The 13,759-nt window shown below is 48.5% G+C and overlaps 1 protein-coding gene across 6 annotated transcripts in view; it reads right to left on the bottom strand.

Moving 5' to 3' along the window:
• Positions 1-13,759, bottom strand: part of NBEAL2 (neurobeachin like 2) — a 646,515-nt gene that overhangs the window by 49,562 nt on the left and 583,194 nt on the right. For all 6 annotated transcript variants that reach the window (XM_069210922.1, XM_069210925.1, XM_069210923.1 and 3 more), the window contains one exon: positions 11,334-11,482. In XM_069210922.1, coding sequence (XP_069067023.1) covers positions 11,334-11,482 — 149 coding nt within the window. The remainder of the gene's footprint in view (positions 1-11,333; positions 11,483-13,759) is intronic.

Below are 13,759 nucleotides of genomic sequence, written 5' to 3'. Positions count from 1 at the left end.
ACATGTTTAAATGTTGTTCTTTAAGATGTAACATTTTTTTTGATAAAGACATTTTTATTGATTTTGCTGAAAAAATTAAATAATAGTACATGTAACTTGGTACCAACGGGCACCTAGCGACGGTCGGTCCCTTAGTTCCTGACAGGACTCTATAGACATTGTATGTACAAAAAATCATTAGGTAACATTGTAAATTCAACACCTCAGGACAGGGGAAAGAGGGAGGGGAGTGAAGAATTCCCATTGTCTATCCCCAACAAGGCCCTACTCATTAAGCTGCGTCCCCCCGAGTGGGCCAAGCACATGACGTGGCCTTCCACCTCCCCCACACCCTACTGTGTTTATTTGGGCACCCCCTAGCCTCATATACAAGTTTCTCACGCTGTGCACACCAGTCCACACCTTGTCTCCATTTGGCCAAAGTCGGAGCGGCCCCGGCCTTCCAGTCAACCATTATATCTCTCTTGGCCACCAGGCACACCACTCCCAGGAAAGTTCGGTCAGCTCTTCTCAGTCCAACATCTCCCAGGACCCCCAACAGCAGTGGTAACGGAGCCACCTCTATGTCCTCCTGCAGGACCCCAGAGACCTCCCGCATGACCGCCCTCCAGTAGGTCGTGATGATTGGGCATGCCCATACCATGTGGAAAAAGTCAGCGTTCGGATTCGAACATCGGGGGCAGTCAGCTGTGGAGCGGAGGCCCGCTCTATGTAATTTTGCGGGTGTAAGGTATGCAGTGTGAATGTAGAGGGTCTGAAGTAATCGAAATCGAGTAGCCATTGTCAAGGTCCTGGGGGCCATCAGTGCCTCTCTCCAGTCCTCCTCTTCCATGGGACCCACCCATTCCTCCCACCACCAGTGCAGTTCATCGAGGGAGCAGGCGGTGTTAGCGATCAGAGAGCGATAGATCTGGGAGACTCCGCCTCTGCCCAGACTCCCCATCAGTACCTTTGCCTCCATAGGACTGTACTCGGGTATAATGTCTCCTACTCTAGTGTATACTAGCAAAGCGTGACGAAGTTGGAGATACTTGTGGAATTGCGACTTGTTTAGTGAAAAGAGTCCCTGGAGTTCCTCGGAGGACCGCATATGCGACCCCCCCCAGACATCTCCCAGCGTGGAGATTCCTATATTGTCCCACCTCTGGAATCCCTCCAGGTTTGCAACCTCCTCTAGATATTTCCCGTGCCATAGCGGGGTCTGCCCAGTGAGACGACCCCACCATCCGGACACTCTCTGGGCTGCACGCCAACCCAATAAGACCACTTTAGTTACGTCTGGGACGTCCTGAGAGATCCGACCGCCATATAGGGCATCAAAGATCCGAGAGTAGCCCAACATTTGGAGTTCCAAACGGAATGCCGGGTCCGTCCAACCACCCCCATCCAGTCAATGATTACGAGCAGGTGCATAGCAAGATGATAGTATTAGATATTGGACATTCCCAGCCCTTCGTCATAAACGTCTCTCTGGCAGGTATTAAGCGCCAGTCTAGGATGGGTACCGCTCCATAGGAACTGGTGCGCCACCGAGTCTATCTCCCTGAACCACTTCCTGGGGACCGGATGTGGAAAGTTCTGCAATAGATAGAGTAGCCTGGGAAGGATCATCATTTTGTAGAGCGCTATTCTACCAAGCAGATTGAGGGGAAGGGTCCTCCAGCGTTGGAGGTCGTCCCTAATCCTTCTAGTAAGTGGTGTAATATTAAGTTCCCATGTTAGTTCTGGAAGCAGAGTAATATACACTCCCAGGTATTTGAAACTATTCCTCCTAATAGGGATATTATGTTGCCATTCCACACAGTCCCTGGAGCAGTGCAGGGGGACCAGCACAGATTTGTTGGGGTTTGGGGTTTAGTGTCAGCCCCGAAGCTTCTGAGAAGAAGTCTAGGATATGCAGAATGCGAGGACCACTTTTGGCCGGATTAGAGATGTACAAGAGGACGTCGTCTGCGTACAGTGCCACACGTTCCTCTGGACCAGCGGGCCAGGACCAGCCTTCGATCAGGGGGTCCTCTCGCAGCAGTTTCGCCAGGGGTTCTATTGCTAATGCAAAGAGTAATGGGGATAAAGGGCATCCCTGACGAGTGCCACGACCGATAGGGAACAGGTCGGAAACCACTCCGTTCACTTGTACCTGCTCAGTCGGGTTGGAGTAGAGTAGTCCCACCAGGCCTCGGAATTTAGGTCCAAGTCCGTTCCTTTGCAGGACGCGGTCGAGGTAGGACCAGTCCCCCGTATCAAAACCTTTTTCAAAGTTAAGCAGGAGTAGAGCTAGAGGGGATTGGGACAGGGCCCCGCGTTGTGCCAGGGCCGAATGCAAACATCTAATGCAGTGCCTAGGGCTACGGGTGGGCATGAAGCCGCATTGGTCGGGGTGTACTAACGAGGGGAGCACATCCCTCAGCCTGGTGGCAAGAATTGAGGACAGCATTTTGATCTCGGTATTCAGGACAGAAATGGGCCGGTACGGCGAGCATTGTCGCGACGGGGGTTGGGTCTTTGGGATTACCACAATTGTGGCTCGGTCGATCCCAGGGGGGAAACAGCCCTTTCTCTTTGCTTCCTCGTACATACTAAGCAGGTGGGGGCTCAGGCTATCGCCGCATCTGCTGTATAACTCTGCAGGGAAACCATCCGGTCCTGGGGTCTTGCCCGATTCCAGGCTCGCAATCGCTTAGGTAACTGCTACGAGGCTGATAGCCTCGTCCAGGCTTTCCTTTGTTGCCTGCGAGATTGTAGGGAGGGTTATATCATTGAGGGGGGGGGGGGAATTCCCTTTCCACAAGTGGCCAGGGGTGTTCCGCATATAGTCGTGCATAGTAGGAGGAAAACTTAGTGCGATTTTCCTGGGTGTCCGGGAAAGAGATCCCGAATCATTCATGATTTCAGAAACAACTCTATTGGCCAATGGTCGGGTGGCCAGCCAGTGTAAGAGTTTCCAGTTTTTGTCCCCCCAGCCATACACTCGGGCAGCCGACGCCCTCCAAATATGTTTAGCGGATTCCAACACAAGGTGTTTGAGCTCATCTCTAACCATGGTAAGCTGTCTCAGGCTAGAGGTAGACGCGGAGGTCACCTGATGGCGTTCAAGGCATAACGCCTTCGCCTCATGTTCCGATACTCGTGAGTTACGAGCACATTCGCATATGCGAAGGAGATGTTTGGCTCGTCCTCTAAGATTAGCTTTGCATGCGACCCAACCTATACCCGGAGACCAAACCTATCCCAGGTTCTGTTCTAAGTATTGAGCGAGGTGATCTCTAACTTAAAGAGTGTAGTCATTATCTTGCAGGTACCACACGTTCAGCCGCCACACCGGGCGTCTGGTGGGATCCGCACCACCCAAAAGGATTTGTATTGGTGCATGGTCCGAGACTCCAAGTGCTAATATTTCTACCTCTGTGACGTTAACAATGTCTAAAGCGGGCATAGACACAAGATCGATTCTGGCATGCGTCTGGTGAGCAGCTGACGTGTGTGTGTGTGTACTGGCGCGTCCTAGGGCGCCAGGTCCTCCATACCTCACAGAGGCCGAGACTCTCAGCCCAACCACTGAGGATTGATGCCCGGCTGCATCGGCCGGCAGTGACACCACCCGAAAAATCCAGTCTGGGATCTAGAGCGGCGTTAAAGTCCCCTCCAATCAGTGTGGTTCCCTGGGGAAGTCCTGCCACCGTCTGGCGGAGTGAGAGTAAGAAGGTATCAAGCCCGGTCGGAGGAGCGTATGCACACACAAGGTTGAGTGGTAATCCGTGGAGCGATCCCGAGACCGCTACGAACCTGCCCTGTGGGTCGGACTGCGTAGTTGTAATTACCATGGGCAGTGAACGGTGGAGTAGGATGGCCACCCCCCTGGAGCCTCTTGAGAAACCCGAGTGGTAGACCTTGTCATATCCTCCTCGTGCGAGCATGGGAAACTTAGACCCAAGGAGGGGAGTCTCCTGCAGTAGGACCACTGAGGGGGTGTATCTTCGGATAGTACTAAATAATGCGGACCTCTTGATCTTGTCCAGGAGGCCATTCACGTTCCATGAGAGGACCTGTGTCAATGAGGGCCACGCGTGGCTTGTGTGGATGTCTTAAATTGTCGAGTATCCGTCAGTGGGTGTAGGGATGACCGCTTCAAACATTGGAATGAAATGCTAAAACAGTAAAGGAAGCTTACTAAAACATTACTACTTAACCCCGTATTACTTCTCACCTCCCAACCACCCCCCACCCCATACTTCTACCCCGGAAGCATCTGTCGCCCATCTACCCAACCAAAACAACATAACCAGAAGGACTGTTGTTGGAGTAGAGTGGTGGACCCCTCCTTTCAGTCGGATCATCTGCAATCAATGGACGGAAGCCAATGCCAAACGTGATGAGCAGTAAACGAGATAGTGGGCCGCGGGTAGGGCTTTGGGCAGCACCAATCAGTCTCCGCGCATCACGGAACAGGCCACGTGACCCCCGTCAGCCAAGCACCGGAGATTGGCTCAGGCAGTCGCCATCCACCACCTGCGTTGGGCCCCGGCGGGGATCTCCTCCACCCGGGAGCCGGAGTCCCGATCCACCTCCTTGCTCGTAGGATCGCCACGACCTCCTCGCCTCCCCGGCTGAGATCTTGTGCATCTCCGGCCCCTCCGAAGTCCTCTCTGGGAGGAGGGCCCACCCCCAGGTGGGCCCCGCATCGGGCCCGGAGCCCCCTTCCGGGACACAGTGCCCCCCTCAGTGAGCCAGTCCCATGCCTCCTCTGGGGATTCGAAAAAGTATGCCTTTCCGGCCATAAGGACTTTTAATCGCGCAGGAAAAAAGGAGCATGTATGAGAGTTGCATCGCTCTGAGTTTTTGTTTGACTTGCTTATATGACCAGCGTCGGGTCTGGACTTCGCGAGTGTAGTCTGGGAATATTAAAATCTTGTGATTATCCCAGTGAAGGTCGTCGGAGCGCCTGGCTTCTTTAAGGATGTTGTCCCGGTCTCTAAAGTTGAGGAAGCGTGCAGTCATCGGTCTTTTTGGGCCACCCGGAGGAGGGCGCGGGGCAAGGGCCCTATGGGCACATTCGATTGCAAACCAGGATGAAAGGGTTTGATCTGGCATCCAGGTCCTGATCCAGCTTTCCAGGAATTCAGGGGCCCTATCTTCCTCTGCCCCCTCCGGAAATCCTATGAGGCGCAGATTGTTGCGTCTCGAGCGATTTTCTGCGTCTTCAGTGCGACGGTGCAGTTCACTGGTTTGGGTTTGCAATTGGGTCACTTTGGTTCTGAGGTCGGCTAGATCGTCTTCGGTCTGGGAGACACGACCCTCCATCTCAGTAATTCATCCCACTGCGTTCTTGAGATCCTGTCTAATGAGTCCCACATCTTCGAGCACCTCTCCAATCTTGGTCTCCACAGCTGACTGCGATGACTGAATTGCTTGGAGGATGGCACTTACTCCGTCCAGTGCCGGGGACCCGGATGTGGCATCTCCGTCACCTCGAGGGCCAGACGGTGTGGTGAACTGGTCGATCTTCTGTTGAGAGGCCGGTGGTTGTTTGTTCGTTCTGTCCTTCCCCATCACGCCTCCGGGGGCCAAGCCGGGCCTAAGCTGTATCATGGGATGACCTCCGTCGGGCCCCAATTACCCCATGCCCCCGTGCTCTTGGGGTCTCAGAAGGGGGAGTTTTCCAGGGGAGGGGGGTCCCGAACCAGTCCGGCTACCACCAAAGGACTCGCGAAAACTCAAATTTGTGTGTGGGGCCCAGCAGCCGCGGACCCGCTCCCAGCTCTATCAGTCCACGCCCCCGGGCAGGCGAAGAGGTTCCCCGCGGTCCCCCGGTGCGGGGGCCGTTCACCCCATCACGTCCGGATCCCGACCGGTGTCCCAGTCCAACTCCGTTAGGCGACCCCGGTGACGGGGGGCCCCTCCAATTGACTGTTCCTCGGGGGGAGGAGGGGTTTAAAAAACAGGCGGCCTGAGCCCCCAGTCGATCAACCCACTGTCCCCCGCTGCGCCAGCCGTCACAGTGCCTTCGTACTCACAGGGGCCCTGGGGAACCAACCGCACCCTCGGCTCCAAGGGGGGGGGTCCGTGAGACAGCTCACCCCCGGCAGTCCAGCCGCAGCTCCACTCGATGGCAGGTAAGAAGGGGGAGGGGGGTGGAGGACCTCCCGGCTCCCAAGCAATCCACTATTTACTTTATTTAAGACAGTAGCGGCCTTGGGCCCTGCATGTCTCAGGGTCTCGGTCCTCCTCAGACGGCCCCCGCGGCCGTGCTCACCAGGTCGTCAGTTTCTGTGTTGTGCAGCCGCGGTGGGGGCGGCTCACACCGCAACCTCGCAATTCAGCCCAAGAGGGCCCTCCTCTCCCGGGGCGGCTCCAGGTCAGCCCCCCGCCCGGGGGTCAGCCACCCCGGCACTCAGCACCTGGCCGGCCTGTCCAGGAGCACAAGGAGTCACCCGAGGCCACCTGGGCTCTCGCTCTTGGCTGCCGCCTGCGCCGCCTCTCGTGGCCCGCACGGGGACTCGCCTTTCAGGCCTCGGCACTAGTTTCCCCCCAGTCCTCTTGCGGCCCTCACAGCTCGGCGCGTCCGAGATCAGAGGCCGGCGCCACAGTCCAAGTTACGTTGGGTGGCCCCGTCTCCTGCCGCCATCTTGTTCCGTAGTCCAGATCGGGCCGCAACAAGCGCTCGAGCACTGCCTCCTGCCTCTCCGCAGTTCGTTGGAGTCCCCGATGACCAGGGGATCCACAGAAGTAATCAGAAAGGCTCCACTGGGAAGGGAATCAACGGCTTCCTTAGGCGGATGACGGAGGGGTCCGGAGCACTCTCAGAGTGCGACCGCCATCTTGACGCCGAAGCCACGCCCCCCTTTAAGATGTTAATTTAATAACTTCCTACCGTAGTAATTATTTTATGCTTTAAGGAGGGTATGTTACCTACGGCCATATGTACGAACACATTTTCTCATTGACACAGAATGGGAAAAACCCTTTGCTACATCTGGCCCCTAGTACCTTACACTGTTCTTTGTCTTATCAGGGAAGGATTCCACTAAACAAGTATGACCCTCTGATGGATCAGCTGTGTTTGCAGGAAGAAAGAGGAGGAAAGAGCGTCTCCAGGGAATATTATGGGGGTATTCAAAGCCATGATTGGATGAACTGTTTGTTATATTCCTTTCCCAGTGTCTCATGGGAAATGTAGTTGGAATGTTTTATGTCTGTTAAAATTCATGTCTGCTGGCTGAATAAATTGAATAAAGTGAAGCCTAATCCTCGCCTCCGGGTCCTGAATAGAATTGAAACTTTGTTACAATAGCTAGGAATTTTTTTATTCTTGCAACCATATTAATTAGTTTACATACTGCAGACCCCAGTCACGAGTTAGGTTAGTAAAATGCTTCCCTTCAAAACAAAGCCTGCTCTCGGTGGAGGTGTCACCTCCTCCTCCAAGAAGGATGGCTAGTTATCAGCGTATCAAGGCAGGAGGCTTCAAAGGCCTCTGCCACCTTTGTTATGCGACCCTGGCTTCCTCAGTCAGTGGAGATGCCACCCCTGCCCTGGGCCCATTTGACACTAGAACAGGTTGGACAATTAGCTAGTCAGTAGGCTTGTTCCTTATCAGACTAGTTCCAACACTGAGGTGAGCTACCTGATGTGAACACAACAGTTAAAAATTCCACCATCCTGGTTTTTGGTGGAATTAGGCTCATTGGGTCAGGGTTATGCCCACTCCCCACAGGAAATGGAAATATATAGGGTGTAGTCACCCTAAAGGTAGGCATCCTATTGGCTTCTACAAGTAACTCCACTTAGTGCCCCTAAACTGAGTACCTAGGTGGCACCCCTAATGCCAGGAACTCAGATTTGGCAGATTCAGAAGAAGAGGACAAAGAAGCAAGAACAGAAGACTTGCTGTGGACTTTTGGTGCCCAATCCTACCACCCTGCACCATTCTCGACAATCACAACAAAGTAACTCGTCCTGCAGCTGAGCATCGGCCAAGTACCTCAGTAGACTGCCAGGCCTTCGCAAATGGCCTGCAATCTCCCTTGGAGTAGAGGAGCTACTCCCCTGTAGTCCGTAGGCACCAAAGTAGCAGAGTCCGGTCCATCGTCTTGCAGCTCCCTGGCCAACCTGATGCCAAAGCCACCCAGGAAGAGGTACCTGTGCCCGAAAGTGTCAGACCTGTCGACCCACCAAGTGTGTAGACACCAGGACCAACTGGAGCCGCACAGCACAAAATCCCGGGGTACCGGAACCTCTGCACTAAATCAAGCCTGTGGGAGTCCAAGCCACCCTCACCCAGCAAGACAGACAACCACAAGGACCTTTGACGCACCCCTCCTCTCTACCGGCATAGCGCGCAAAGCTACCAGCCCGACAAGCATCTCGGCACTCCAGGGCAGGCAACAAGGAACCATTGGTAGTATTTTGGACTGTGGCCCCCTAGGGGTCTAGAATTTATTCTTGAGTGTGGGTCTCATTTATTGCCTCTGTGAGTATAACAAATGCTTATGCCTAAACTGCTCACCCACACTACCACAAAAGAAAGCATTTATTATTGCAATTCGCCCCTCTGTAAACCAAAAAGGGTTTGCCTGGGCTCTTTACGCAGCGTACCTCGTTTTGGTCCACTATCTAAAGAGTCAGCTTCCTACACCGCCATCTTGGTATGTGCCATTAGAAACCTTTACACTACCTCAACCCCTCGTCAACTCTCATCCATGTAGTCATAAGAGCTAAATTCCTGTCCACTTTGATGTAAGGGGATGACATTCCTCTATGTTAATCTTTGTCCTTTCCAGACCTGGCCCAATGCACTGTAAAGGGGTATTTGGCTTGCCATTAGGTTAGAGTTCCAAAATGACAAACCCTAAACTAGAAGCCCAATTTTTTAAAACCTGTTTTAAGGCTAGGTTTGGCATCAACACTTTAATACTAGCCACCTTTCGGGTACTGCTACAGCTATAGTACTATTGGTATGATGAATACTGTTATTACTATTTGGACCACAGTTACTGCTTATAGTACTAAGAGTATTGATGTCAGTACTACTAGCCCTACCACTGCAGGACCTGCTATTACTGATACTGCTACTACACATCATATCTTCAATCCTACCAGCACACTGGTATGACTCTTACTGCAACTAGTAGTATTGCTTATATTAATACTACTGATACATTCATGCTACTACTGCAATCGCTGCTGCTACTACACTAAATATTCCAACTCATACTACTCCTAAAATCTGCTATAAAATCTATCAGTGATATTATAGGTCTTCATATTACTAGTAGTACTGTAAAGATCTTCTGAAATTAGGATCATTACAGCTAATTCATTATCAGTACTTTTACCACTACTACTGCAACGTCTCTTACTGACAGTACTGATTGTGCTATTATTAGTACCACACCAAGTAACACTATGGCAAATTGTAATACTAGTACTACGGGCAGTTCTAACAATAGTAAAAGTAGTATAATCTCTAGTACAGCTTGATTCCCAAAAGTGGTACCAATGTTAGCAATCATAGAACTAGCAGTGATACCATCAGTTGTAATAATGTGTGTAGTACTACCACTAGAAGTATCCACAGCCAACAGTAGCAGTAGAATTATAACTAGTAATAGTTCACCTCCAGTAGTTTTAGTGCTGGTACTTGAAGTCTCCTCGGAGGAGGAGCTCAAGCTCTTCACCTGCTTGAAGAGATGAGCTGTGTCTTTAATTCCAAGAAATATGTACAATGATGATCACAAAATGAATTGTACACTGGATAGCACTTCCTGTATACATGACATGTACAAGAAATAGGAAGGAAAGACAAACTTTTTGAATCAAATATAACAGATTCCCATCATGGTGTGATACTAGCTAGGCTAGAAAAAGAGGAACAGGCGTAAGGAGACTGCATATAAATAAAAAAAACAGGATTAGTGAAAAAATAAATGAATGAAAAAGTAGTAGTCCGAATAGTAATACCATCATAGGTAGTAGCATTATTAGTAGGAGCAATAATAGCGGTGACAGGAGTGTAGTGAGCGTACATCATGATTTTCCATTCATTCATGTATATAGAGTTATTATTGTCAACAATATATGCAACTGTGCAAGGGTAAAACTGCAGTGTCTAGAAATCTGCATTGAGGGATATGATTACTAAGTGAGTAAACGTGCTACTGTAAAGAAAAAGAAAACACAGCCCTGTACTTTTCATCATTACTGCTCTAATGGATTTGAATGAAATTATATTTATTAAGGGATTTTATCCATAGGGCAACCTGGTGCTAAGTAGACTCAAAACTGAAGCGGGCAAGAAAGTTATGGCAATTGGAATAGCTGGGATTTAAGTTTTTTTGCCTAAATGTACAGTATTCTACTAGCTCTGTGTGAAGAGGTAAAGAGTGCCAGAGTTTAGCAGCAAGAACCAAGAAAGATTTGCATCTTTGTCTCGAAAACCTGATCCTGGGAATCGTAAGCTGATGAAGGGATGCAGAGCGGACATAAGTGAGAATGTAGCTTGTGAATTTTCTTTTTATTGAAGCAGGACCTATACTGTATACAGCTTTATATGCGAAAAAAGTGTGATGTGATTCTGCACTGGGAGCCAGTGTAATGCCTTGAGATGGGTTCTAACTGAGGATCTTCTAGGGATGTCAATTATCATGCAGGCTGCAGCGTTCGACAACCTGGAGATGCTGAAGGGTGCACTGAGGGATTCTGAGATATGAAGTTTCTATAATCAAGTCTTGATACTATAAGCTCTACAACCATAGTTTTACATGAACCTGTAGGAACTTGAAGGAACATTTTGTGCAATATGTGCACTATTTGGGTACAGGTGGCAGCCACATGATTTATAGTAAGTTGTTTGTTGAACGTTAGGCCTAGGTTTTTAGCCATTCCTCTAGACACCGGACCAGACCAAGAAGATTACTAGCACGCACAATGCACTTATTTCCCTCTTCTGATGTCACTTCCTATTGTATGGAATGGATTCTAGTCAAAACATGAGGGCCAGCCAAAGTAACAAATTTTCTTGTAAGTAACATTTTATTTAGCAAGAATGCCATATAAACAGGAAAAGGGCAAAGTTAAGGCTTTCCAAACTGGCCTGGGAGGTAGGATTTGCTATGTAACCTTACTGAGGTAGTTGCTTTTTGCAGATACGGTTATATCATAGTTATTTCAATCTACAGGAATCACAGCAAAAAGAGGTGCATGGAGCAGTAAATGGACCCAATAGTGAACTCAAGACAAAACCAAGATATATTATTTGGTAATTTTGCCTTGCCCACCCCAAAAATGTTATCCATACCTCTCAATCGCTATTATTTTTTCAGGAAATAGCACTTTACCTCTGAAGGTCTCTGATGTGGAGAGAACACTGCATAGTGCCAAGGACCACATACTCTTGTGTGATGCACATGTCGGTCACCTGCTCGTCCAAGGGAACAGAAGAGAGATGCTTGCCGTTGACAGAGTACAGATGCAGGACATATTTATCCTAAAGAAAACGATAAGGAGGAAACAAAGTAGGTCAAATGGACCCAAAAGGAGCTGCTTTGTAAAATGCCACTAAGTGTATGCACGAAATACTCTACAGCTTAACAATACAATACAATACAGGCAGCCAAGCAGGCAGTGCTTAAAGATGTAAGGACACTTGAATCATAAATACAAATAGGATATACTTTTCCAGATGATCCTTTAATTCAGGTACTAAATCGGCTGCTGCAGCACAAGACCTATTATTTCCAAGGCTCTCCATACTAATATGTGTATGTCGTTTGTTTGTGATTTACATAAATACTTGTCACTGTTGGTACCTCTGTCTTTTTAACATCTGAGAGAAAACAAAGGGAATAATGCCACTACATGCACCAATATGAGGAGGTTTGTAGACACAAGGGATTTCCTCCAAAATACTACTTATGGGCAACTGAGAGCAGCTAGCAAGCAGATGTGGCTCACTGTTGACATCTAGATGAGATTTTGAATCCAGGACTTTTCAGATCCTACTACACAATACAAAGGTACAATATTCGGAATGCTGTGAAACCCCGCCACTATGCTATAAAACGTGCCGTATAATGCATTACTGATCATGCATTCATCACATAAAGTTTCCACTGTCTCAGGATGGTTCCGGGTGAAGCCCAAGGCTAGTCTTGTGTTCATAATTAAGGATGGCAAATAAACAACAGTTCACTTCACAATTTTTTTTTAACACAGTTCATATTCAGGGGATGCAAAATCCACCCTAAAACGATATGCATTTGTGATTGATGCAGTCTCTTTAACTTTGAACAAAAACAAAGGTAAGGCCAGTGCGCTAAACAGGAAAGGGGGCAATGCTAAAAGAGAAAGCTTTTTCATACTCAGTTATGAAATGTTCAAATAGTGATCACACGGGGCAGAAAAAAGTGAACAAATGACAAAAGCCCAGAAAACATGATCTCCTCCCGATTTAGCCACGTTTATAGTGCCAGTCCTCTGCACTAATGACGTCCTACTGGTGATTTATCACTGGTAATGCTCTGTTGTTGCCCTAATTAACTCATTAAATTCATTATGTCACCACCCTGATTACTGAAAGCTTCTTTCTGTGGAAATAAATGTAGGAAGTATTCTCCGTTTTGGTTGGTTCATTGAAATGTGTTTTGATCTAAACTGTTTATAAAAATGTGCTTCGCTTTGGGCTGAATTCTGCATTGCCCAAATAAGAAACGTTATTGATAAAAACAGGTCTACAGTGAACCATTGTTTCTTTGACATTAGCATTGCCCTTTTTCCTGCTTACCGCATTGGGCTTACCTTTGTTTTTTGTAAAGTTAAGGAGACAGCATTAATCACTGAAAGCTTGATTCGATTGGTCAAGTATTTGGGACCAGAATTGTGTAAGGCTTTGTGAGTCAAGCATGCCACTTGGAGCCAGTTGAGGGCTCTGAGCGATGGGGGGATTCGTTCAAAATGACAGGTGCCTGTAGGAAGTCTTGCTGCTGCATTAATTGTCGCTTTCATTGGGGCTAAGCTGGTTTTGAGTAGGCCTATGAGTGTGGCATTCCCATGGTCTAGTCTTACAAGCACTAGGGATTGAACCACCGTTTTGAGGTCTTCAAGTGGTAAGAAGGGTTTTAGTTTTCTTAGAAAGTGCAGATACAGATTGGAGCTTCTGGTAGCAGCTTGTATGTGGGCTTGCATGGATAGATTTGAGTATAGAGTGATGCCTAATGATCTTACGGAGTCACAGATGGTTGGGGTGCAGTCAAGTTATAGGCTAACGGTAAACTGATCCGCTTTGGTCACCAGGCTGATGGTGATGACCTTTGTTTAAAAAGGCTGTATGTTGCTTTGTTGAACAGACGCAGTTTTCCTGCTTATCAACCTAAGCCACCAACGTCAGCTCAGCTACTTGAGACCGATTCCATTGTTTTCCAGTCCCAGACACAAAAACTTGGTAGATGCTGTCAGATGGGTGAAGTAGAAACTGAACTGCACATATTGTAATGTAAATATTTTAGTGGAACACGTTATGCACTTATTAGTCAAATGATAATTTCAATTAATATATTAACATAATCATTGCTTCTTGTTCACTCAACATTCTACTTAGGAAAACTGGACATTCAAATTCCAATCACTGCCTATTTTCTTCTAGCAAAGCTCCGCTTTGTGTAGCCACAATGTGAAATCAAATGCTGTTTTTATCTGAAACCATGTATTTTTGCCTAGATAATAACAATGTATCTTCTTTCTGATACAACCAAATAATAGCATTTAG

The sequence above is a fragment of the Pleurodeles waltl genome, chromosome 10 (assembly GCF_031143425.1).
Source record: "Pleurodeles waltl isolate 20211129_DDA chromosome 10, aPleWal1.hap1.20221129, whole genome shotgun sequence".
Lineage (NCBI taxonomy): Eukaryota > Metazoa > Chordata > Amphibia > Caudata > Salamandridae > Pleurodeles > Pleurodeles waltl.
This window is presented reverse-complemented; position numbering and strand designations above follow the sequence as displayed.